Raw genomic sequence first — 24,322 nt, 5'->3', positions numbered from 1 at the left:
CATAGACTCTTCGCTAGCAGAGTGGTTACCGCGTTGGCTTGAGAAGCCTGAGAAGGCTTTAGCCTACAAGTTAGAATTCAGGTCGTTCCTTTTTTCAAATACATTTAAAAAGCTATCCCCCAGATACCCCGTTCTCTCTCCTCCTACCCGTTAGCAAATGTATGGTGTCTAGCAGTTCCATCTGATGACCCAAAGTTAAATGTATGCCGAGGACCATTGGTTTTTTGGGTGACGAAATAACTTAATTCCTATTTACGAATTAAGATAATTTAATTATCAGGTAGAACTCTCGAAGAACACACACTGTATATTAAACAACAATACACTCTATAATTCAAATCCAATAATAAATACACAATAGTAGACTCAACATGAAGCTTAAAATGTCAATTTCTACACCTCGAGATATAATTGTCTCCCCTATTTATAGATTTCCAAACTCTGAAACTTCTCTAATTTTCTTGAGCCGGAAAAGGCGGAAACCAAATAGCTCCACTTCGATTATCCACTCTTCGGTGTAGAAACTTGAGCTTCCAGAAGACAATTTGTAGCACAAAAAAACAAACTTCCTGTTTACATTACTGTGTCAACCATGATGCGTAGAACACGTGACATGGTGGAAATTAGGACTTGAAGGCGATTTTTGGTATAAATAAATATACGCGCATGTTCTTATCTTCACTTTCAAAAGAGAATCTTATAAAACCGTTGCATTGCTCTTTCATCTGTAAGCGCGTGGTGTCGTCGCCATTTTCTTTGTAGAGTGTCTATAAGTATCGAGTTTGCGCCTATTTTTTTTACCCTTGGTTAAAGGATTTTAACCAGAAACAAAGAATGACAGGACTCTTCACTGACCTCTGCCTGCATGTCTTTCATGGAATAGATGGTCATTTAATGACATTCGTCTGTTTGAGACACAGGTCTTTGAGTTCTACCCGTCCTCCCCTTTTTTTTTTCAGCGAGGCCGGAGGCCGAGCTCATGAGAGATTTTTCCGTTTTCCTATAATTATACTAGCATTAAAATAGAGTTTTAATAGCGTACACCCACAGAGAATAACAACGTGGCGAATAGGATGGCTTGATATAGTCTTTTAGTTTTCTCTCCATGTTCAATGCGTGTTTGCTAGAACTCTCTGTGAGAGACCACTGGAAGAAATGTTCTTTTTCATTTTTTTTGCCTGGATATCTGTCTTCGTTATCAGATGTTTCCACCAAAGTGCCTTGCTGAGGCTAGAACAAGATCCTCTCGGGTCCCTATCACCACGCCCTGCCATGACTTTAATATTGCATTTTTTTTTGTTAAGTTTATCAACTGTATAACCTTTTATTTCACTTTTTATGTTAGGCGCTTCGGACCGGCAGAGACGCCACTGGATCTAGGCTCGACATTTAGACATCCAATATTTCCCAGCATGCAGTTGCTGATCGATGTGGCCCTGACTTAAGCGAGCGTCGATAAGTCATTTATTGACACAATAATTGCATTCGCAAAGGCGAGCTGGTTCGAGACCTATAATTTCGACACGAACACAAATTTAATGTCATCACAGAGGAAAAAAAAAAGATCTACATTTCTGTCATCTTCAGGCAGTGCAGAAAGTTATGCTATAACATTAGGTTTATTCTGGCCGTACACTTGACCTTTGAGTGTTATGCGTGCTTGTTACATAAAACTAAAGGGCACTGAAATACGCTTTTTAAGTAGCGAGAACTATTTTTTTAAAGCTTTTATCCACTCTGTCTCTGGATGAATGGCTGGAATCTTGTACACGTCACTTCTCCCACATTCCGTACTCGGGTCAAGTTGAAAATTTCCACAATTATTCGTTGTCAACAAGACAGGAATTATTGAAGAAATCGACCAATTATTGTATTAATTATTCTTTTCAGGAAATCTATGTGGTCTAGTGGTTTGTTCTCTTAGTATTGCGTTTCTGGAGGAGTCGAAACCTTGGCTCCATAATTCGTGCCCTGCTAAAGACTGTCCCTTTTTTTTTACTCTAAATATTTCACAATTTTCTCGCACAAAAAATGCTGCCTTTATAAATGTAATATAGGCCTAAATGCGTCAATCAATGAAACATGCTAATCAAAAGATTCATAACTGGAGTTAACTTCTATTTAAGAAAGTAGCAAAACCTGATTTAATTAGGCCATTTTGATGGTCTAGCTGTCCCCTTTAAACATGCATAGTTAGACTTTACCATAGGGTTACCACCAGACATTACACCCATGACTTTTAATGATCTGGTCGATTGGTAGTCCCGCCTGCAGCAAAAAGAGGAACAACCCTCAATCCCCCGAGATAGTCAGACATAAAAACAAAATATGGATATTTAAAAAAAAAATGTTTACTCAATAACAAAGTTTACCTCGGGGCAACAAGAAAACGTTAAACTAAGCAGTTCTCAAAACTTGATATCCTGGGAACATACACTTCCAAGACGTTTCTAAATGTCTGACACCCACACAAAGGTGTCGGAAACAAAAGTTATTCGTAATATCTGTATGTTTATCGTCTTATTTCGCTACTATAAGAAGATAATAAACCTTAACCCTGCTAAATGAGTTCCGGTCCTCTAGTTTCAGATAGAAATGTTTGAGAAACAATTGTATGAGGCCGGAATAACCCCCCCAAAAAAGGGGGCATGAAGCCCCCCCCCCCCCCCAAAAAAAAAAAATCATAGCTGAAAGACACAATGGTTTGAGACACAATGATTTGATAGACATTTATTCCTGACACAATGGTTTGAGACAAAATGATTTGATAGACATTTATTCCTGACACAATGTTTGTTTGTTTTACATGTTTCGGATGTTCCTTCAGAGTTGAAGATAGTTTACTTCCTAGTCCAAACCTCCCGCAGGACGACAGGGGATGGGAGCGGGCAGGGTTTGAACCCTCGACCGTCGATAAATCCGAACGACAGTCCAGCGTGCAAACCGCACGACCAGGCAGCCATCCAATGGTTTGAGACACAAGGATTTGATAGACATTTATTCCTGACACAGTGGTTTGAGACACAATGATTGTATAGACATTTATTCCTGACACAGTGGTTTGAGACACAATGATTGTATAGACATTTATTCCTGACACAGTGTTCATGAGACACAATGATTTGTGTATTCATTTATTCCTGACACAATGTTTTAAGACACAATGATTTGATATTCATTTATTCCTGACACAATGTTTTAAGACACAATGATTTGATATTCCTGACTTAATATTTTGAGGCACAGTTTTTCCAGACACAATGGTTTAAGACTAAATGATTTGTGTCACAATGTTTTGAGAAACAATGGTTATGAGACAGTACTATTTAAGACGAAAAGGTTGCGACACAATCCTTTGAGACACAACTTTCTGTTTTTACCACGCCCCGTCATTCTGACCGACTTCAGAACGAGTGTCTTTAGTTCAGATCTTCTTCAGATCCAAACTATTTCGAAACCTGGGATAACTCTGCCTGGTAATAATGTACCATGAACGGCTGCCAGAGTATCGTTCAAGAGTTATGGTAATCGATTCATAATGATACTCGAATCCGGAATTACGTGTTAATCGCTGTACTTTATTGACTTTATGATTATATTATGTTTACACCTTGAATACGAAAACAGTTTTTATTGGCTAAAACGAGGGCGTTTAGCTTGAGTCGTATTTTTTTTTGTACTGCTAGAAAGATCAAGACAGAGTGGTTAGCGTGCATAAGATCACCAATGTTCTTCAAGATATTTCTAGACAGTGTTGGCTAGAGTGGGGTACATGATTTGTGTGTGTGTGTGGTAGAAGAGAGAAAAGACGTTGGGTGAGGGGGAGAGAGAGAGAGGAGAAATGAGAAGATTTGAAAGAGAGAGAGATAGTAATAAAGAGAAGACATGTATAAATCTAGCGAAAGGCGACCGAAAGAGAGAGACAGAGAGAGTAGGGAGGAAATAATGCCAGTATGTTGAGATGTAAATTTACAGAAGAATATAAAAGTAGAACGATGATAGATAGATAGATAGATAGATAGATAGATAGATAGATAGATAGATAGATGATAAATAGATAGATAGATAGATAGATAGATAGATAGATAGATAGATAGATAGATAGATAGATGGATGGATGGATGGATGGATGGATGGATGGATGGATGGATGGATGGATGGATGGATGGATGGATAGATATATAGATAGATAGATAGATAGATAGATAGATAGATAGATAGATAGATAGATAGATAGATAGATAGATAGATAGATAGACAGATAGATAGATAGACAGACAGACAGACAGACAGACAGACAGACAAAAAGTAAAGTTCCCCTTTCAGACCTTGAGGTCTATAGGGCAGATGATATAAAGGTCATCTGTTTTTGTGGCCTACGGTTAACCAGGGTGTCTTGTGGCCAGCAGCACAACGACCAACCACCTTTACTTTTCCCCAACTAACGTCATGTACCCACATTAGAGCTAGGTGGACTCAGAGGCGCCCGAAAATCCCGAAATTAAAAATCCTAGTCTTCACCTGGATTCGAACCCCGGTTCCCGGCTCGGAAGCCAAGCGCTTTACCGCTCAACCTTCGCACCTCCAGATAGATAGATAGATAAGATAGATAGATAGATAGACTAAAAAGTAATGAAGGCTGTAACAGCCTGCTATTATATATCTATACTTATAGCTTCTAGAAACTACTTTAGTTTCACTCTACGTGAAGGTGTCACTGGGTTCCGCTGTAATTACATCAAACACTTACACAACCCATCAAAACACAGAAACTTTAATAAACGTCATGGCACATATCACACGCTGGCCTGTCTCTTCTGGCTGACAACTCACACACTTCCGGTCATTCGCGCATTTTTTCAAACTAACATATATAAGCAAAAATAGATTATAAACACATACGGTCATACATCCGTGACAAAGACCTACTAGAGCAGGGGTTCTCAACCTTGTGGATCGCGACCCCCTTGTGGGTCGATTGACCATTTACCAGGGGTCGCCTAAGACCATCGAAAATATGGATCGCTATTGCCTACTCTTCTATTGCTCTGTGTGTGTGTGGAGAGAGGGGGGGGGGGTCACGGCAGAGTGGGGGATTGTAAAAAGGGGTCGCCGAGTTTAAAAGGTTGATATGATATCGTAATGGACCAAAAACCAAAAGACTTGCAATAATGGAAAATGTTAATGTCTATAAAGTTTATCTCATTGTTATCAAACTCTGTGTGAAGCTTCTCTAGTACCGTTGTCTAATGTTGTCGCCTTTCATGCGGACTTAAATGACTTGTACACTGGGTCAGAGGCTCTCAAACTTTTTTTTTGACCCGGCACATAAAACTTGCCCACGGACCCTGAAGTGGAAAAGCGACATAAATGCAGAGTACAAAAGTTACAACCGTAAACAAAAACATTTGAAGGAGAGTGTCTATGGAGTTTATAATTTTGTCTAAAATACATTTGCAAAAATAATAATAATAATAAAATATTTCACATCATTTTTATTAACAATGGAGATTTAGCTTTAAAAAAAAAATACATATGGTTAACACTAAAACAATAAGATAGGTTTTCAATAAACAAAACAAAATCATGGCTACACAACAATTATTTTTTTTAGGAAACATCAGAATTTGCGCTATTCAATTTTAGCTTTGTCATCATAGGAATCCTTGGGCCTTAGGCCTCTTTTCTTTGCCTATTTTTTGGGCTTTATATGCCTCCTTTTTGGGTCCTCCAGCCTCTTTTGTGTGCTTTTTATTTATTTTTTTTATTCAATTTTATTTGTGAGTTCTCACATTTCACAAATATTAAATCATAAAGAATTAAAGAGAAAATTTGAAACATGATTAACCTATACGTAAGTGCTTTACAAAAGTATAATAAAAGTAATGAAAATATTATTTATTAGCAAAAGACATACTACAAAACTATTGAAACCATCAGAGACAGAAAAATGATACAAGGATTAGCATATCAACAACTAAAGGATAACCAATCCAAACTTAAAAGCCAAAACACACCAACACGTACACACTAACACATGCATGACCGCACCCACATACCAGATAGGTACTGAAACCATCAGGTGTGATGGATTATTCAGAGGCATAAATTTGATATAAGATATAGCATATCAAAAACTAATAAATAGCTAACCGGGAATAAAAGTAAATACACAAATATACTTACACATTCATTAATAGATGCATAACCATACATACATACTCTTCATACATATATAAACACAAATAAACACTCTTTCTTTTCATCTGTCTTAAAACATATAATATATATTACCAACTCCATTTCTGGAATACTGCTAGAGTATTGTACAACCATTTAAAAATCAAACTAAATAATTCTCTACCCTATGATCAATAATTTTCCTAAATGTCAATTCTAAGTAATTAAAGTCAAACACCTTATTATTATGTAAAGCTTTGAGCCTGCTAGTCCAAACAAGATTCCGATATTCAGAAACAATCAAATTGAAATTATAAACCATTTTATTTTTCAGTTTTGGCCACAAAATTATAAAAGGCAATAAAGAAGAATGTAAATATGTAGCACCAATAAAATTTCGTGGTTTTGATTATAAGCAATAATACATAAAACACTGAACCATAATCTTCAAATACAAAAACAAAATTTAATAAAATACTCTGAAAGACACAAAGATAAAGGCACATTCCTCGTCCCATATGCTAGGACAAATTTGTACAAATACTCCTTCTTCCCTAGTGCTATTAGAGCATGGAATGGGTTGCCTGAGCTAGCCAGGAAAACCAGTGACTTGGCAGAATTTAAGTCATTGGTTAATATACATGACTAAATGCATGACGCGTAGGACGTAATCATCTGCTCTTCTGAACTAGCGTCCGTATTATATAAGATAAGATAAGAAGATAAATATTTTAATATAATGTAGTACGAAAGGTGTTATCTACTTTGAATAAATGATGATTACTAAGGATAATTATTTATCATAGTTTTATCAATTTAATGCTACATATGCTATCTACTATATAAAACTAGCAGCACGCGCCATCTACGCCTGTTGATTTATTCATAAGTTTTAAAATGATTCTTATGGCTGGAACACCCCCCTTCTTTTCTGTTTTCGAATTTTAATAAACGGCCCACATTTGAACGATCAACCTAACTATTTTTAGCCCGTAAATTAGTGTATCAGTTACAATAAAATTTCACAGCCTTCTCTATCTTTCCTTCTCTCTCTCTCTCTCTCTCTCTCTCTCTCTCTCTCTCTCTCTCTCTGGAACTCACATTTCCATAAATAAAATAGCAGGTTTTTTCGGTGTATCTTGTGTACGGAATAATGAAGCGTTGGTAGGCTTTGATCCCCTTTTATACCTTCGATCTAAAGGGTAGATTGGTAGATGATGTAAAGGTCAACTGTTTCTACAGCCTACGGTTAACGAGGGTTTTATGTAGCAAGACCAACGGCCTTTACTTTCCCATGCTAACGTCGGGTACCTGTGAGATCAGGGTGGACTCAGGGGAGTTCTTAAAATCCCGAACCTCAAATTCCCAGGCTTCACCGAGATTTAAACCCCAGATTCCTCGGTTTGGAAGCCTAGCACTTTATCACTCATCCATCACAAATACTTTTTGGTTTATTATTGTGCCCAATTTAGCACTGTGTCATTTTTGTTATTAAGATATGTTTTTTGTTTTTTTTCATATACCAAATTTTATTATCAAAATGTTTTGTCGTAACACCATACAAAAAATCAGAAGCAATCTTTCTTACACTGTCATTAGGAAATCAAATAACATAACTCAAGAACAAGAAGAAAATGAGCACATTTGGCAGAATTTAGATTTTACAATAACATTTCAATGCATTTTTATGATGACCAATTGCACATGAAATGTCTAAGTACAAACTTACTGGTATTACATGCAAATAACTTGGTTCAGTGAGCACTCCTGTACATAGTACTTCAGTCTCAGATACAACATGAGTATTTACTTAAACTCTAGTCATGCGACACAAGACATGACAGCCACTAAATCAAATTTTCTTTCTTGATAATTACAACATGCAGGCATATGTTGGCTTATCTACTGTAGATAATAACCTTGTGTTAATAAAAAAAAATAGCCTGTGCCAGCTTATAAGTAGTTTCTATAAATAAAATTAAATTACAATAATGGGCAAAAATTCATAATCTCTGAAAAGTTAAGCATAGCAATAAGAATATTTTTTTAATGTATTTTTTTCTGAGCAAAAAAAAATTATTAATGAAGTCTGAATTACTAAAATGAAGTTCAAATTTTATGTTGAAATAGAATACTATTACAAGAATAACTTTAAGTATCAATTGCTCATAACTAAAAAAATAATGAACTAAAATAGCTTGTAGCAATAAATAATATACATTCTTTACTAAAGAACTGATAATTCACTAATTAATGAAAAAAAAGGCTGCTTCATAGTGCAGGTTAAATAAAGATCGCTAGTTTCGATGGCTAAGGACTAGAAGATTGTGTGGCCAGCACAATCACTTGAGTTCTGATGTTATAGGGAAGGGTTGTTGGGATTAGGCTGAGCTAATATTTTACAATAATGTTATCAATAATCAATTCTTATGACCAGTAGTTAAATATAAAGCCTTTTAAAATATAAATGCTCTTCCTCAGAGCCAACCAGTGTATAGCCCTTTCTTCAATTAAAAGAAAAATTGCAACTTAAAATTAAAGGCACAGAGAAAATATTGGCAATGACAGACTGTCTAAAACACAGTATATTTAAAGTGACGTAAGTGAGACCACAGTAAATGCATTTTTTAATTGGGCTTATCACACAAGTTATTTCAGTTAAACAATCACTATCTTACAATGCTGGCTTAGAGGTCTTCATCAGAATCATCCATGTGGGCTCGTCGACGGTCAAACTTCACAGTTGTCTTTTTTTGTGTTGATGAGCTCACTTGTTCTAAGAGATCCTAGAGTTGAGCCTCAGACAACTTTTGTCCTTGCAGTTGGCCAGTCCTTGCCATCTGAATAATTAGGTTTTCAACCATGCGTGCTTTTTCTGGTTTTGCAATAGCAATAGTATTTAATCTGGCTCTAGCACTCTGATCCAAGACTTGACCAAGTATGACATTCTTCATCTCATTCTCTCTTGTTTGTTGTTCAGCTTGTGTTTTAGCTCCATCGCCATGCCCCTGCTGACTTTGCAGCTCTGCCATATGCCTTGCTCGAATAGCTTCTAGATCGTCGTCAGCCATTTTTAAATAAGTTTGTAGATTGACATACTTTTTCGACGCTATACAACCGGATAAAGATTCTTGAAAATCTACAATTAAGTAAAACTTTCCTGTTGTAGGGAAGGTGAGAGACAATAAGAATGAGATTGGAAGATCGAGAAAAGAGAAGAAAAAAAGTTGACAAGGACAGAAAGATGTGGAAAGAAAAGAGAGAGAGAGAGAGATTGACAAGAGAGAGAGAGAGAGAGAGAGAGAGGTGAATTAAATGATACAATCGTTTTTTTAAAGAAAAAATAAGCGTGGGTTTGTTATAACTTAATAACTATTATTCTCTTATCTTATTCTCTACTAAGAGAGTATCTCTAAAGAAGTCAAGCTGTTGACCACAGTTCGAATTATAGTTTGTGTTCAACTGATTCGAATGACTAGCTTTCAGAGCAATGCCCTGGAGCGTGAAACTTGTGCCACCAATTTATCAAAAGTGTATTCCCTCTCATAAAAAAAAAAAAGAAAAAAAAAACAAATAACTCAATTCAAACGTCTGAAGAGTTTTCTAAAAAACCCAGACGAGCGATAAATTGTCCGATTCATTAAAGCTGTCAATTGAAATAAGTCGCTGAGTACAAAACATATCAGCTAATGTGAGACACAATGAGTGTCTGTCCGCCTGTCCGTCTGTTAATGAGCGTTAACTCTTTCTCTCCTAACAGACGATACTAACGTTGACTCCACCAGAATGTGGTAAATAATTACGGAGAGAAAGAGTTAATATATATATTATGTTGTTTGTCATAGTTCGACACTTCACATCTTGGAAGTTTTCTCTCCATTCTCTGTTTCTCCTTTATCGGCGTCGTTTTAACTCTTTCTCTCCTGATTGATGATACCATCGTTGATTTGACCCCATTAAATTAACTCTTCTTCATCGTTCCCATTTTTATGTCGGAGTGTTCATAATGACTAGACCAATATATGAGATGAACTGCGCAGTGGTTTCCAAATCAGAGAGCTCTCCATATAGTTTTCTTTCTATTGGGCTGTTTTGGGGCCAGTGTCTTGTACGGGCCTCTTCGTAAAGAGAGCAGTTTTGGAGGACGTGGTATTTACTTTCTTGTCCCTGCTTCTGGCTCCACAGGCAGAGATAGAAGAACCACCAGCTCGCTTGCGTGGGCTCCTTCGAGGCGGAGAGCCCGGCCCCCTACCTGCGCGGCGGGATTCCACAGGCAGGACGCCACATCTATTAGAATCGTTACTGAACTCCAACATAGATGAGGTTGCGTGTCAATGTGTTATCCGCCAGGAGGCCCATTGACTCTGACTTCAGCCTGCTTTTCTTTCTGGGTGTGCTCCCATAGCCTTTGATCATCCAAGATCATCTGCAAGGCAGCAGGTGTTTATTTTCGGAGTTTTCTCTCCTAGATGAACTGCTATCCCTAGCTAACCAGCTTCATCTACCCGGGTTTAGAGTTAGAGCGCCCTATACTCGCTTTTTGCAATCATTTCCCTGGATTTCTGAGATGTTTTTAGTAAATATTCTAATCACTGGAATACTCACCTCATCCTCCATGACTGCAAACCAGTTGGTCCGCGGCTGTTTATTTGCTATTCACAGCTAACCCTTATATCTAAGGGTCTTTCCCCTATACGCCACCTGGGGACGCGCTTGGTAGAAAGTGGAAGCTCCCCCAAGTTAATTAACTAAATTTTTGGGTTCATAAACTTTAATGGGTGTTATATAAAAAAGGGCAAACATTTATCTTGCCAATTATAACATTGTCTGATGAAAAGAAAAACGTGATTGAAGTTAAACCCTAACAGGCTAGTGAAATACAAATGGGAAAAATGAATAAGTCCTTCTGAACGCGGAAATTAATTACGGAGAGAGTTAAAGTAAATCTTCATCTCCTGAAGGCGAGGTGGATGAGTGGTTAGCGCCATAGTGACCCTGTTCCGAATCCCATCATTTGTGGTCTTTGTAGGCAATACCTAGCAGTGGAATTAAGATGCTATAGAAGTATTCTCTTAGCGTGGCCCTTACGCAACGATGACACGCCGAATTCATGAAGCGTTTCATATTTTTAAAGAGGCGCGGTGGCTGAGAGGTGGTAAAGCTCTTGGTTCCCGAACCGGAGGTCCCGCGTTCGAATCCTGGTAAAGAATTGGATTTTTTAATTTCGTAAAGTAAAGGCGGTTGGTCGTTGTGCTGGCCACATGACACCCTCGTTAACCGTAGGCCACAGAAACAGTTGACCTTTACATCATCTGCACTATAGACCACAAGGTCTGAAAGGGGAACTTTTTTAGAAGTATCCTCGGTATCAACTACAAAGACAAAATAAAATGCAATTCCACAAAAACAAAATCCAATTAGGTGGAAATTAAAAAAAAAAGACTGTTGGATTTACCAACTAATGGTTTGTTACAATGGGCAGCATATTGTGTACTCAAGTACGCATGTGTGTGACAGCGTCCATCGTTTCCCATCAAGCCTTGCGGGGATGACGCCAACCGGAAGTTTGGCGATTATACGTCATTCAAACTCATTGACCCTAAAATTTGATAGCCGCTCTTGATCGGACACAGAGCGGTTTCAAGTGGCCGAACGTTCTTGAAATAGAAAGGCCAAGAGTTGGCTGTAATAGTGGCTAGTGTTGCCCATTCAGGGTGTGGCGTAGCTGGGCATAGGAATGCGGTCAACGGATAGGACTAGAATAGAATCCTTGTTTTCTGATGTTTTTTTTCGGAAGTTATTTTCTGCCATATTGTCATCACAGAAATCAGAACGCCTTCCCCATTTTATTTTTGTTTTGTTTAAAGCTAGTGATCTATTGGACAGATGGCGTGAATATGTTTTTAGACTCACAGTCCACGATGGAGGTGCGTTGACAGCACAACGACATATCGCCTTTGCTTTAAAGTGTAGTTATTCCATTTAGAGTTGAGTGAAATCAATGACTGCTGTCCGGGCATTAAATCTCTTGATGTTTAACCACCAACTTACGTATCGGCAACCCAGTTATTAACTTCTTGACCATGTCATTTGGACTCCTCGTAAGGTACTTCATCTTTATCTATAGTTTGTGTCCTGTTGAACCGTCGTTGACCTTCCACGCTCCTTTAGTCTTTTACCTTTAACGGCAAGCCCGTCCATTCTTGCTGTCTTCCCATATTTCCATCGATCATTTTTCTTTTTCCTGGTACTGTTCCGTGAAGGATTGTCTTTGCGAGGGACCTTGTGATATGGTTGTAAATTCAACGTTTAGAGTCGTTGCGTTGATATAGTATGACTATAGAGGGACTGGTCACTACTACATGCTGGGTTCGTGCTTCCTGGAGTACTCTTGACACGTGACAAGCATAGATACTACAAATTGACTTAAGTCCGTTTCAGTAGACACAATATAAAAGTTATTTGACAATAATAATAATAGTGCATTCCTTGTTAGTTACACAACTCAAGAAAATCCTATCCACATAACAGGAGTATCAAATATATCTAATACATTAAACTCTATAGAGTAGAATAAAAATCACGTCCGCATCTCAGCGGGTAATACTGTACAGAATATACAGAATAACTACTAGAAATACATGTCTCAAAAAGACCACTGGCATCAACTGCCCAAAAGTAACTATCTAACTGAAATTACTACTCGACTTTTCTAAGTCACTACTGTCCGTCCCGGAACAAAATATACTTGACCGCCCGGTCTAAAGAATGCCATTTGACTGACTTGACTGAACTCAAAGTCAATTTTAATCATTCTACTTCCTGTTTTCTACATCAGTTGAATCTAAATCAATCACGTATTTTAAAGAGCCTTGGGAGAGGAGGGGGCTAAAACTTTGGGCTCTTGACAGCAAGGTATATGTTACACCCTCTAACCTGCTAATTATCCAGCACCCTCTGCAAAACTCTTTTTATCTGTTCTGTGTTTCAAGCACATTCCGTGCTGCAAAAGGAATATCTGGCTGCGTATTGTAGGCCACGCAGACACAATGATGTATTGACAATCAGGTTAACGGCTGCGGCCTGGTTAATTCCACGATTGTGAATGGGACAAATTGTATTGCGTCAAACTGCATTTAGTGTTAATGGGTTTCTGACGAACTTATTAGAACAGCTGATTGCATGACTGGAGCGCTTTCCAGCTCACGATTCGACACAACCTTGCGGAAATCAGTAAAAAAAAAAAAGGTGTAGAGGTGATAGAATAGAGATCAAAGGACAGTGGCGTAGCTTATGGGGGGGGGGGCTCTTTTTTTACGAGAGGAGGGAGAAATGAGTGGTACTTGATGTTATTATACCCACAGCATTACTTTCCAAACTGAACCACATTTAAGAACTTTTTGGTGTCTGCCTTTAGAAGTATAGAAATAAGATTTGATGAAGAACTGATTTCACCATAAGAGTATACACCCCTGATTATCAGAATTTAAAAAAAAAAAGGACAAAGCTATGGTTTGAAATCCAGGCAAGAAGAGTTCCAACTTGAGCTGCTCTCCCCCTCTCATCGATTCACTACCCAGTTTTAATTATTTATTGCGGATGAAGATGCCATTTCGACAGGTGGGAGAATGCGCGATGACATTTCAGGTCGATAGTTCGGATGTTTTGACATGTCGATATGTTTCAACGCGATGTGCTATTGATATTGTCAGCAACGTGTGACTTCCTGATTCATGTCTTGAGCTATTATATACCCCCCCCCACACACACACACCCCTTCGCACATAACTTATATTTTTGTGTCTGTCTATCAGACAATCAGAGCATCTGTCTCATTATTGAGGCTAAGATCTTATTTTAACTGCTAGACTAGGTTTTTAAACTTAGGCAACACTGTGTATAGCTTTCCTGTTCTTATATGACATTATTAGTAATGATAGTAAAAGCACTGTATATATACAGAGAGAGAGAGAGAGAGATGCGTTATAGTTCTTTCCTTTTGCACATTCTTGTGTGACTAAAGAGGCCAATCCCTGATACACAGCTGCGGTCACAGATTGGACAAATGTAATCACCAGGCGCCGTTGTACTTTCACCCTTCTTTCTATTACTGATGTATATGGCATCTGCAATATATCTGCAATACATCTGCTATACATCTGCAATACATCTGCTATACATCTGCTATACATCTGCAATACATCTGCTATACATCTGCTATACATCTGCAATACATCTGCTATACATCTGCAATACATCTGCTATACATCTGCAATACATCTGCTATACATCTGCAATACATCTGCAATACATCTGCAATACATCTGCAATACATCTGCAATACATCTGCAATACATCTGCAATACATCTGCAATACATCTGCTATACATCTGCAATACATCTGCAATACATCTGCAATACATCTGCTATACATCTGCAATACATCTGCTATACATCTGCAATACATCTGCAATACATCTGCAATACATCTGCTATACATCTGCAATACATCTGCAATACATCTGCTATACATCTGCTATACATCTGCAATACATCTGCAATACATCTGCTATACATCTGCTATACATCTGCAATACATCTGCTATACATCTGCAATACATCTGCAATACATCTGCAATACATCTGCAATACATCTGCAATACATCTGCAATACATCTGCTATACATCTGCAATACATCTGCAATACATCTGCAATACATCTGCAATACATCTGCAATACATCTGCAATACATCTGCAATACATCTGCTATACATCTGCAATACATCTGCAATACATCTGCAATACATCTGCTATACATCTGCAATACATCTGCAATACATCTGCAATACATCTGCTATACATCTGCTATACATCTGCAATACATCTGCTATACATCTGCAATACATCTGCAATACATCTGCAATACATCTGCTATACATCTGCAATACATCTGCTATACATCTGCTATACATCTGCAATACATCTGCAATACATCTGCAATACATCTGCTATACATCTGCAATACATCTGCTATACATCTGCAATACATCTGCTATACATCTGCAATACATCTGCAATACATCTGCAATACATCTGCTATACATCTGCAATACATCTGCAATACATCTGCAATACATCTGCTATACATCTGCAATACATCTGCAATACATCTGCTATACATCTGCAATACATCTGCAATACATCTGCAATACATCTGCTATACATCTGCAATACATCTGCAATACATCTGCTATACATCTGCAATACATCTGCTATACATCTGCAATACATCTGCTATACATCTGCAATACATCTGCTATACATCTGCTATACATCTGCAATACATCTGCAATACATCTGCAATACATCTGCAATACATCTGCAATACATCTGCAATACATCTGCAATACATCTGCTATACATCTGCAATACATCTGCTATACATCTGCAATACATCTGCTATACATCTGCTATACATCTGCAATACATCTGCAATACATCTGCTATACATCTGCTATACATCTGCTATACATCTGCAATACATCTGCTATACATCTGCAATACATCTGCTATACATCTGCTATACATCTGCAATACATCTGCTATACATCTGCAATACATCTGCTATACATCTGCAATACATCTGCAATACATCTGCTATACATCTGCAATACATCTGCAATACATCTGCTATACATCTGCAATACATCTGCTATACATCTGCAATACATCTGCTATACATCTGCTATACATCTGCAATACATCTGCAATACATCTGCTATACATCTGCTATACATCTGCTATACATCTGCTATACATCTGCAATACATCTGCTATACATCTGCAATACATCTGCAATACATCTGCAATACATCTGCTATACATCTGCTATACATCTGCAATACATCTGCTATACATCTGCAATACATCTGCTATACATCTGCAATACATCTGCTATACATCTGCTATACATCTGCTATACATCTGCTATACATCTGCAATACATCTGCTATACATCTGCAATACATCTGCTATACATCTGCAATACATCTGCTATACATCTGCTATACACCTGCAATACATCTGCAATACATCTGCTATACATCTGCTATACATCTGCAATACATCTGCAATACATCTGCTATACATCTGCTATACATCTGCAATACATCTGCTATACATATATCTCGCATCCTCTCCTTATCCTTTTTCTCTCTCTCTCTTCTTCCCTCTCTCACCTTGTCTATCTACCTCTCTACCTATCCTACGTTTATTATTATTATTATTATCTCTCTTTTGGTTAATCTCCTACTCTCTCTCCTTCCCAACCATTTGTCACATCTCCTCTCTTTTAACCTTTCTCTCCTTCTCTCTCCTTCTCTCACACTCTCTCTCAAATCTCTTTTTTTTTTTTGGCCGCTCTTCTATCTCACTTTGTAATGTTTCACTATATTTCTACAGCTGTGACTCCATTTCTTTGTTTCTGTGTTATGGATCTGAAACCAAGGGAAGTAATCGGTTGTATATTCTAAAAGAAAAGATTGTACACAAATCTTAAGTGCCCCTGTTACCTGCAATTAGTGGATCTAAATAAAGAAACAAATGTATCAATGTGATTATTCCTTAGATTTAATATCGTTATAATCATAACACAGCATAATTGTGTTGTAGGCCTCCTAGGCAAGTACAGGTGTAGCAGTGTGTTGTAGCAGCGTTAAGTAGCAGTGTAGTGTACAAATTGTGGTGTAGCAGTCTTGCAGTGTCCCAGTGTAGGCGTGTAGCAGTGTAGTAGAGTAACAGTGTAGCATTGACTTTTTTAAAATAGAAAACTTGTCAAAGCTTCACCGAAGCGATCCTACTCGACTTTTTTAAGACAGAGGTCGAATTCTTTCCTAGTATCGCATCATGCTCTCCTGGCGACTTTTGCGGAACAAAAACAGAATCGCTAGCATATGTCAGAAATAACTTTAAGACGAAACAGTTCATTGTGGTAATGTCTTTTGAATTTTAGTATTTGCCAGTAAGCATCGTTTGCGGACGTATTTCTGCAACTCATATTGTAGGAAAACGTGTGACACTGTCCCTTTTCATCGGACTTTGAATGACAAGCTCACAGAGCTCCTCCAGCTGGCTAAGGGAAGCGCGAACGCAGTTTATTTCGTTTAAGGGGCCCTCACAGAAAGTGGTTTAGAAACACTGCCTTGGTGCCCTGACGTAAACAGGTTTAGAAACACTGCCCTATGGATTTTCTTGCATCGTCCGAGTCTTCAGTTCTTCTATTCACGTTTTTTTTTAAGCACTAAACTATAAAAACAAGACCATGGCTTGAATATTGCTGGTCCATGGGTCGCCTCTGAGTTTGTGTGATAACACAAACTCTCTTTGTTATCTTGTTTTGTGTTTTTTTTTTCTTTTTTTTTTTCTTGCACTGTTAGAATGTTCACAGCACTGTTTATGTTTATATTGTCCAATACTTTTCAGATGTCTTTCAGTAGACGCCCTCGGTGTACACACACTCATCCATGTGCAATTCACAAAGACATAAAGCGGTGACGCCCTAGGCAGTAGCGTAGCTAGGATGGGGGAGGAGGGGGAAATTTTGAGTGTTTTTTTACATTAAAAATTTAATATTACGCAAAATGCAGGGGCCGCCAATGAGGTCAAGCCCCGCGGGCCCCCAAACGATGGAAAATTCCTAGCTACGCCCCTGGCCCTAAGTATAAATATTCAGTGCTGTTGATTTACTGTGTCACATCCTTCAAAGACTCGGCTTGTACGTCAAACAATGTTGTATCGATAAAACTCTCAACGCCCACGATACTGTGTCCCGAGTATTCATATTACAGGTAAATAATGATGGCCATCAAATAGTAATACTCATTTCTGACCGGAGATTATCGTACACGTCTATAATTCATAAATACCCGAGAGATAGAACCACGATACCCCATCCCCTCCCCCTCACCCCTCCCCCGAGTCTCATTTCCTCCCAGTTTCTGCCCCACCCCCCAACTCTCACCCACACGCTTCCTTACATCGGACACCGTGTTAGCCTACTGGTCATAAGCCATCTATTATTGACGCTGGACACATAGTTTTAAATAGGAGTCTAGGGCTTACGGAGAACTGCTGCATATTCAACTCACCGTCGGTCAGTTCGTGCAATGCCCTGTGGTCAACAGCCCAAATCAAATGTTTACATATACCCGTGTTGGATGCCAACAAATGTAAAGGTGAAATGGTGGTCTCTTTAGGAAGTATTAACACTGGAGTTTGGGGAGGGGAGATAATGACTTAAGTCAAGGGAGGGGGGGGGGCAATGTTTAGAGGGGGACGATCCCAGCATGCACGTGCGTCGATAGAACAAAGCGTATGGTCAGGAGATCGTTTTTTAAAAGATATATTGATAGATATGTAGATGGGTGGATAGATAGATAGATAGATAGATAGATAGATAGATAGATAGATAGATAGATAGATAGATAGATAGATAGATAGATAGATAGATAGATAGATAGATAGATAGATAGATAGATAGATAGATAGATAGATAGATAGTAAACTCTAAATATGCAAAACTCTGAAGTTAAAGCTGAATAAAGACACAGTTCGAAAAAAAAATTAAATAATATTTTCACTAGTGTCTGATGTTCTACCGAAGCAGAAAAGCACTTTATATAACCTCCCAATTGATTGATTGATTGATTGACTGATTGATATTTCTTATATAGAGTAATGTTAAATAAGGTATCCCTTCACCCCTAAAACAATGACTCCGAACCGTTTGACCTCTAGAGTCTGTAGAAATGAACGATGAAAGCTAAGCCCAGGCGAGATACATTGATCGGGACCTTTCTTTGAACCTACTCGGGACTCAAATCGGGAACTCAGTCGAGGTCTGAGGGGTGGAGTGTGTCGTCTGTAGCCACTCGCAGTTCAATTAGCCCTAACTAAGAGACAGCAATATGAACCCAGTGCTGATACTAATATCTATGCCACTCACGTAAAAAAAAAGGGGGGAAATCACTGCTAGCTGTTGGTCCCTATGAATTATCTCCCGCTGAAGACTGTTTCAGTTACAGAATGAGTTATCTAAAATCTGATACAATGTATGGGCTACATTTACCTAGTACCGGGGTCGGCAACCTGCGGCTCGCGAGCCACATGCGGCTCTTTGGCTGTGAAGCTGCGGCTCTTTAGTTCCATACGCAAATATTAATTATTTTAACGAAACATTTTAAAAAATAGTTCTGAAATGTTTAACTAGTATTAGGCACCGATTCTATTTCTCAGCCTCTTGTACTCGCTTTTCACCACACCCCTTCCCCGTGACACGAGTCGTCACTGTCGTCAGTCCGTTGGAAGCTCTCGACTGACTTAGTCGTTGGATGTTTTTATGTAGGTTTTAATTCTCTTTCGATGCAAGACAAATTGGCATTTTCACCACACGCTTTGGCTGTGACGTAAAGTGTGGTGTTTTAAGTAAATGAGTTAGAAGCGATTATCTTCTCAAAGTTAGAAGCAATCTACAAGTAACGCTAATCTGGTAGACTTTGCGGTACCACTAGAAATTGCACAATAAGGCAACCCATTTACAGATGGTATGTCAAGACTGCTTCCTGCATGCATCTGAAGAACTGCTTCGTGATTTTAAAAACAAACCATAAATCTTAAAAAAAAAATTTTCCTCTATTCGCTAAAACAGTGAGAGATAGAAAAGCTAAAATGTTTTCAAATATAACATATTTGCAGGTGGAAGATATTCAGCTTTCTTCTGTCTTATCACTTGTTGTGGATGAGTCTTGCGGAATATACACAAAGTGCAAGGTGCCCTTTTTGTCAGGATTATATCTTCCCAAGCTCCAAAAGAATTACTTCTAGGATTACTACCATTCTCATTACAAACTAAAGGGAAAGATAGAGCGAACGCCGTGCAAGAATACCTTGAAGACAATAAGATCGATTTAAATAAAATCATTTCAAAAGAAACTTATGGAGCCAGAAATAGGACAAGAAAAAAAAAAGGGACAACAATGATTCTTCAAAGCAAACTAAACCATGGAATTCTTACATTTCACTACATAATACACCAAGTAGCGCTTTGTGCCTAAAACAATTACAACCGAAATAGTTAAGGTCATAAATTTGGTAATCAAGATTGTTAACAGCATCTTGTCAAAAGCATCCTACCATCGTCAGTTTAAAGACTTTTTAAAAGTCTTTCCAAAGGTTGGGGTTAGGGCTTCTCTCAATATATAATTCTCTACGTCACCCAACCATACGGGACACCACGCAGGCACGCAGACTCTCTAACACTCCTCCCGCGCCTTCCTCGCTCTCCGGGCATGCGCACTCAGTCGTTTGCCCCAAACCCACCCCATTCGGAGAATGGAGTCTTTCAGGAAGTGTTCACCCGTCACTACATAGCGTCGTAGGCTACGCCTTGGGTCGTCAACTAGTACGTCATAATTCTGCTCGTCACGCGACTATTTATAGTGTCTTTAGTGCGCATTTTTAAAGTTGCTGAATTATTATTTTAGCCCAAACCTGCTTCGGACTCAAATGTCAACACAGTGACATATTCAGTTGATATAGTAAATTGTAAGGACAAAAATTCTAATAAAATGTTAATTTTTTAGAAGGAAAAAAAAGGGAATAACTTCGCAAGAAAACTATATCTCTTAATTATGTAGACGTTATTTTCCTTATTCGCTATCAAACAATTTAATTAATTACCAATGATAAATTGACTAATAAGTAATTATTATTATTGATTCATGTTTTGTTAGGTACAATATCAAACAAAATAGTTAATGACCAGATATTAATTGACTAGTAGGTTAATTTTTTTTTCTTGTCTTATCTATGCTAATGAATAATTGTGCAAAGTTTCAACTTTAGCGAGAATGGGTGTGGGCAAAATAACATATACACGCTTTTTACTAGACAGACAGACAGATTGATATAAGCTTTGTAATAAATGTCTTCTGTTTTTTACTTTTTTCTCATCTCTCTCTCTCTCTCTCTCTCATTCTCTCTCTCTCTCTCTTATTTCCACTACATTAAACAACTTAGCTCAAATGCTGCCTAAGTTTATAGACTTGCACCAAGTCATTTGGTGTGATTGGCCCCAGGGAATACAACAAACTTAGATCTGGCTGCTACCAGATAATGTTAAATATAGTACTGAACAAACTTATTTCAGCAAAAAAAAAATCAGAGATCGGCTTTGTTATACAAAGTCCACAGGTTTTGTAGAGTCAACCTTGGCGCCAAAAACAGGTTGTCTAGGCTAATATGCATGACTAGATGCATGACGCGTAGGACGTAATCATCTTCTTTTTTTAAGTAACGTCTGTATCATATAAGATAAGATAAGACAACAGTAAAGTGTCCTTTTTCTTTGGGATCTATAGGTCATCTGTTTCTATGGCTAATGGTTTAGTTTAAAAGGTTGTCATGTGTTAGCACAACCACCAACCTCCGTTAATTTTCCCCCAACTAATGCCAGGCACTCATTATAGTTTGGTGGACTTATGGGCGTCCTAAAAATTACGAAATGTTTGTGTTTTGAACCCAAAACCTTTCGGTTCATAACCCAAGCGCTTTAACGCTCAGCCAGCACGCCCCAAGACATACAGCAAAACATTAAGTAAAACGGAGATCGAAGCTACGTTGTCAATTTGCATACAATCCCAAAATTAAAAATTTGGCTCTTGCTTTTGTTTTTTTCTGAAATACATCGGCAGGCGTCATATGCGTCACATTGACCTGTTTCTTCGGGTCTTCTCAGTGGGGGCCTCTTAAGTTCCCCTTTGAGACCTTGCGATCTAAAGGACAGGTGATGTTAAGGTCATCTGTTTCTTTGGCCAACGGTTAACGAGTAGGGTGTCATGTGGCCAGCACAACGACCAACCGCCTTTACTTTCCCCAACCACAGTCAGGTACCAATTAGAGTTAGGTGGACTCAGGGGCGCTCTAAAAATTCTGTAATTCAAAAACCCAGTCTTTACAAAGATTGGAACCCAGGACCCCAGGTTCGGAAGCCAAGCTCTTAACCACTCAGCCACCGCGCTCCCATATGGGCCTGTTGGATTCTTAATATTCTGCTCCAAGATGCATTACTTTATCAGGTACCATTCGTCAATAGCAGCTGTACGTTGTAAAGTACACTTTTGTTTTCTTGTGTAACTATATATTGCAAGTAATTGATATATATTGCAAGGAATTGATATATATTGTAAGGAATTGTTTTGTGTTATCGTGCCTCTAGGTCAGGGGTTCTCAACCTGTGGATCGCGACCCCTTTGGGGGTCGCCTAAGACCATAAAAAATAAGGATTGATTATTTCTATTCTTCTATTGCTGTGTGTGTGTGGGGGGGGGTCGAGGCAGAGTGGGGGATGGTAAAAAGGGGTCGCCGAGCCTAAAAAGGTTGAGAACCGCTGCTCTAGGTGCTGTCTATTGCCAGGAACAGTTTGATAATGTCCATAGCTCTAATCTATAGCCCAAAAATTTTGTCAATAGCCAGGTCTTGCTATCTATTGCCATAAAATTCTCTAAGTTTTCAATAGCTGTTTTAAATTGTCAAAAAAGGTTTTATGTTGCCTGGAGCTGTTTTATATTGTCAGTTTCAGTTTTATATTGTCATGGGCTGTTTCATATTGACAGTTATTTTTTTATATTGTCAAGAATTGTTTTATATTGCCAGCTTGTTTTATATTGCCAGGAATTGTTTTAAATAGCCAGGATCTTCTTTTACATTGCCACGAGCTGTTTTATATTGCCAGCTTGTTTTATATTGCCAGCTTGTTTTATATTGCCAGGAATTGTTTTAAATAGCCAGGATCTTCTTTTACATTGCCACGAGCTGTTTTATATTGCCAGCTTGTTTTATATTGCCAGCTTGTTTTATATTGCCAGGAATTGTTTTAAATAGCCAGGATCTTCTTTTACATTGCCACGAGCTGTTTTATATTGCCAGCTCGTTTTATATTACCAGGAATTGTTTTAAATAGCCAGGATCTTCTTTTACATTGCCAGGAGCTGTTTTATATTGCCAGGAAATGTTTATACAACGAGGATGTTTTATATTGCCAGCTTGTTTTATATTGCCAGGAAATGTTTATATAACGAGAATGTTTTCTATTGCCAGGAGATATATTTCATTGCCAGGAGCTGGTATTTATTCTCATGAACTGTTGTCGTTCACTGGGACCTTATCGTGATGTCCATGGAAGTATCAAATGGCGTCGCGTTCCTTTTTCATATTCTTGTCTTAACTTAAAATTCTTCATCGTCAAAAAAAAATATATAAAATTTTTTGACGTTTAAACAAAATCATCACTATTATATCTCTCTTTCTGGTCGTTTCGTGTCTGATCACATGACTTCAACTAATGAAGACAGAAGAAAGGGAAAGTAGAAGCAGACATCACGATAGTGACTTCTTTCTTTAATTAAAAAAGTAATCGTCAACTTTACCAAGACATTAAAAAGTATCGAATTCATTCTGATTTTAAAGTTTTTTTATCTTCCAGAAAATTTGATATCCTCTCAAAAATCAAAAACAAGAAGAAAAAAAAACAATTATAAATTTTTTCTAAATAGACTAAACCTCCTTTCAACATCTTATATAGTGATACTGGCAAGCGAATGTATAAATCTACTACACCTTATAATATTCCAATGATAGGCGTCTAGATTTAGACTTAGAAGACGATCCACTTCAAATATCTAGGAAGTATAGTATCAAGTGTCGCCTCGCTTTCAAGGGAAGTTGATAACCGTCTGGCCAGGGCCAGTAGTGTTTTTTGGACGCCTTCAGGCGAGAGTTTGGCGGAATAAATCGCTTCGCCTGCCTACAAAAATCAAGGTCTACCGAGCGGCGGTTCACTCAACCCTTCTATATGGATCTGAGACATGGGTATTATTCAGAAAGGGGCTGTCTGATCTTTGGAGCTGAGTAGGTTTTATTGGGTGACTTCTGGAACATGACTTCAGTTTTCCCGAGGTTTTATAGATACACCGAAAGAGGCGGCAGCGTAAGCAAATTCGTTGACCGCGTCCTGGAGCTCATGTTCATTGTGAGCTAGCAGGGCGCAATCAGCTCCATTATGGCCATTTCTTTTGTTTTTGTATG

General features: G+C 38.1%; 2 protein-coding genes across 2 annotated transcripts in view; one reads left to right on the top strand and one right to left on the bottom strand.

Annotated features, from left to right (window-relative positions):
* LOC106071194 (enterin neuropeptides-like) overlaps positions 1-24,322 on the top strand; it is a 118,727-nt gene that overhangs the window by 35,767 nt on the left and 58,638 nt on the right. The gene's annotated exons all lie outside the window — the stretch shown is intronic.
* On the bottom strand, positions 8,483-9,251 carry LOC106079517 (programmed cell death protein 5-like). Its single transcript, XM_013240688.2, is given in 1 exon segment — positions 8,483-9,251. A coding segment is annotated over 1 exon segment (384 nt). The 3' UTR covers positions 8,483-8,867.

This window comes from Biomphalaria glabrata, chromosome 13 (assembly GCF_947242115.1).
Source record: "Biomphalaria glabrata chromosome 13, xgBioGlab47.1, whole genome shotgun sequence".
Classification (NCBI taxonomy): domain Eukaryota; kingdom Metazoa; phylum Mollusca; class Gastropoda; family Planorbidae; genus Biomphalaria; species Biomphalaria glabrata.
The sequence above is the reverse complement of the archived record's forward strand: the minus strand, read 5'-3'. Positions and strand labels throughout refer to the sequence as shown.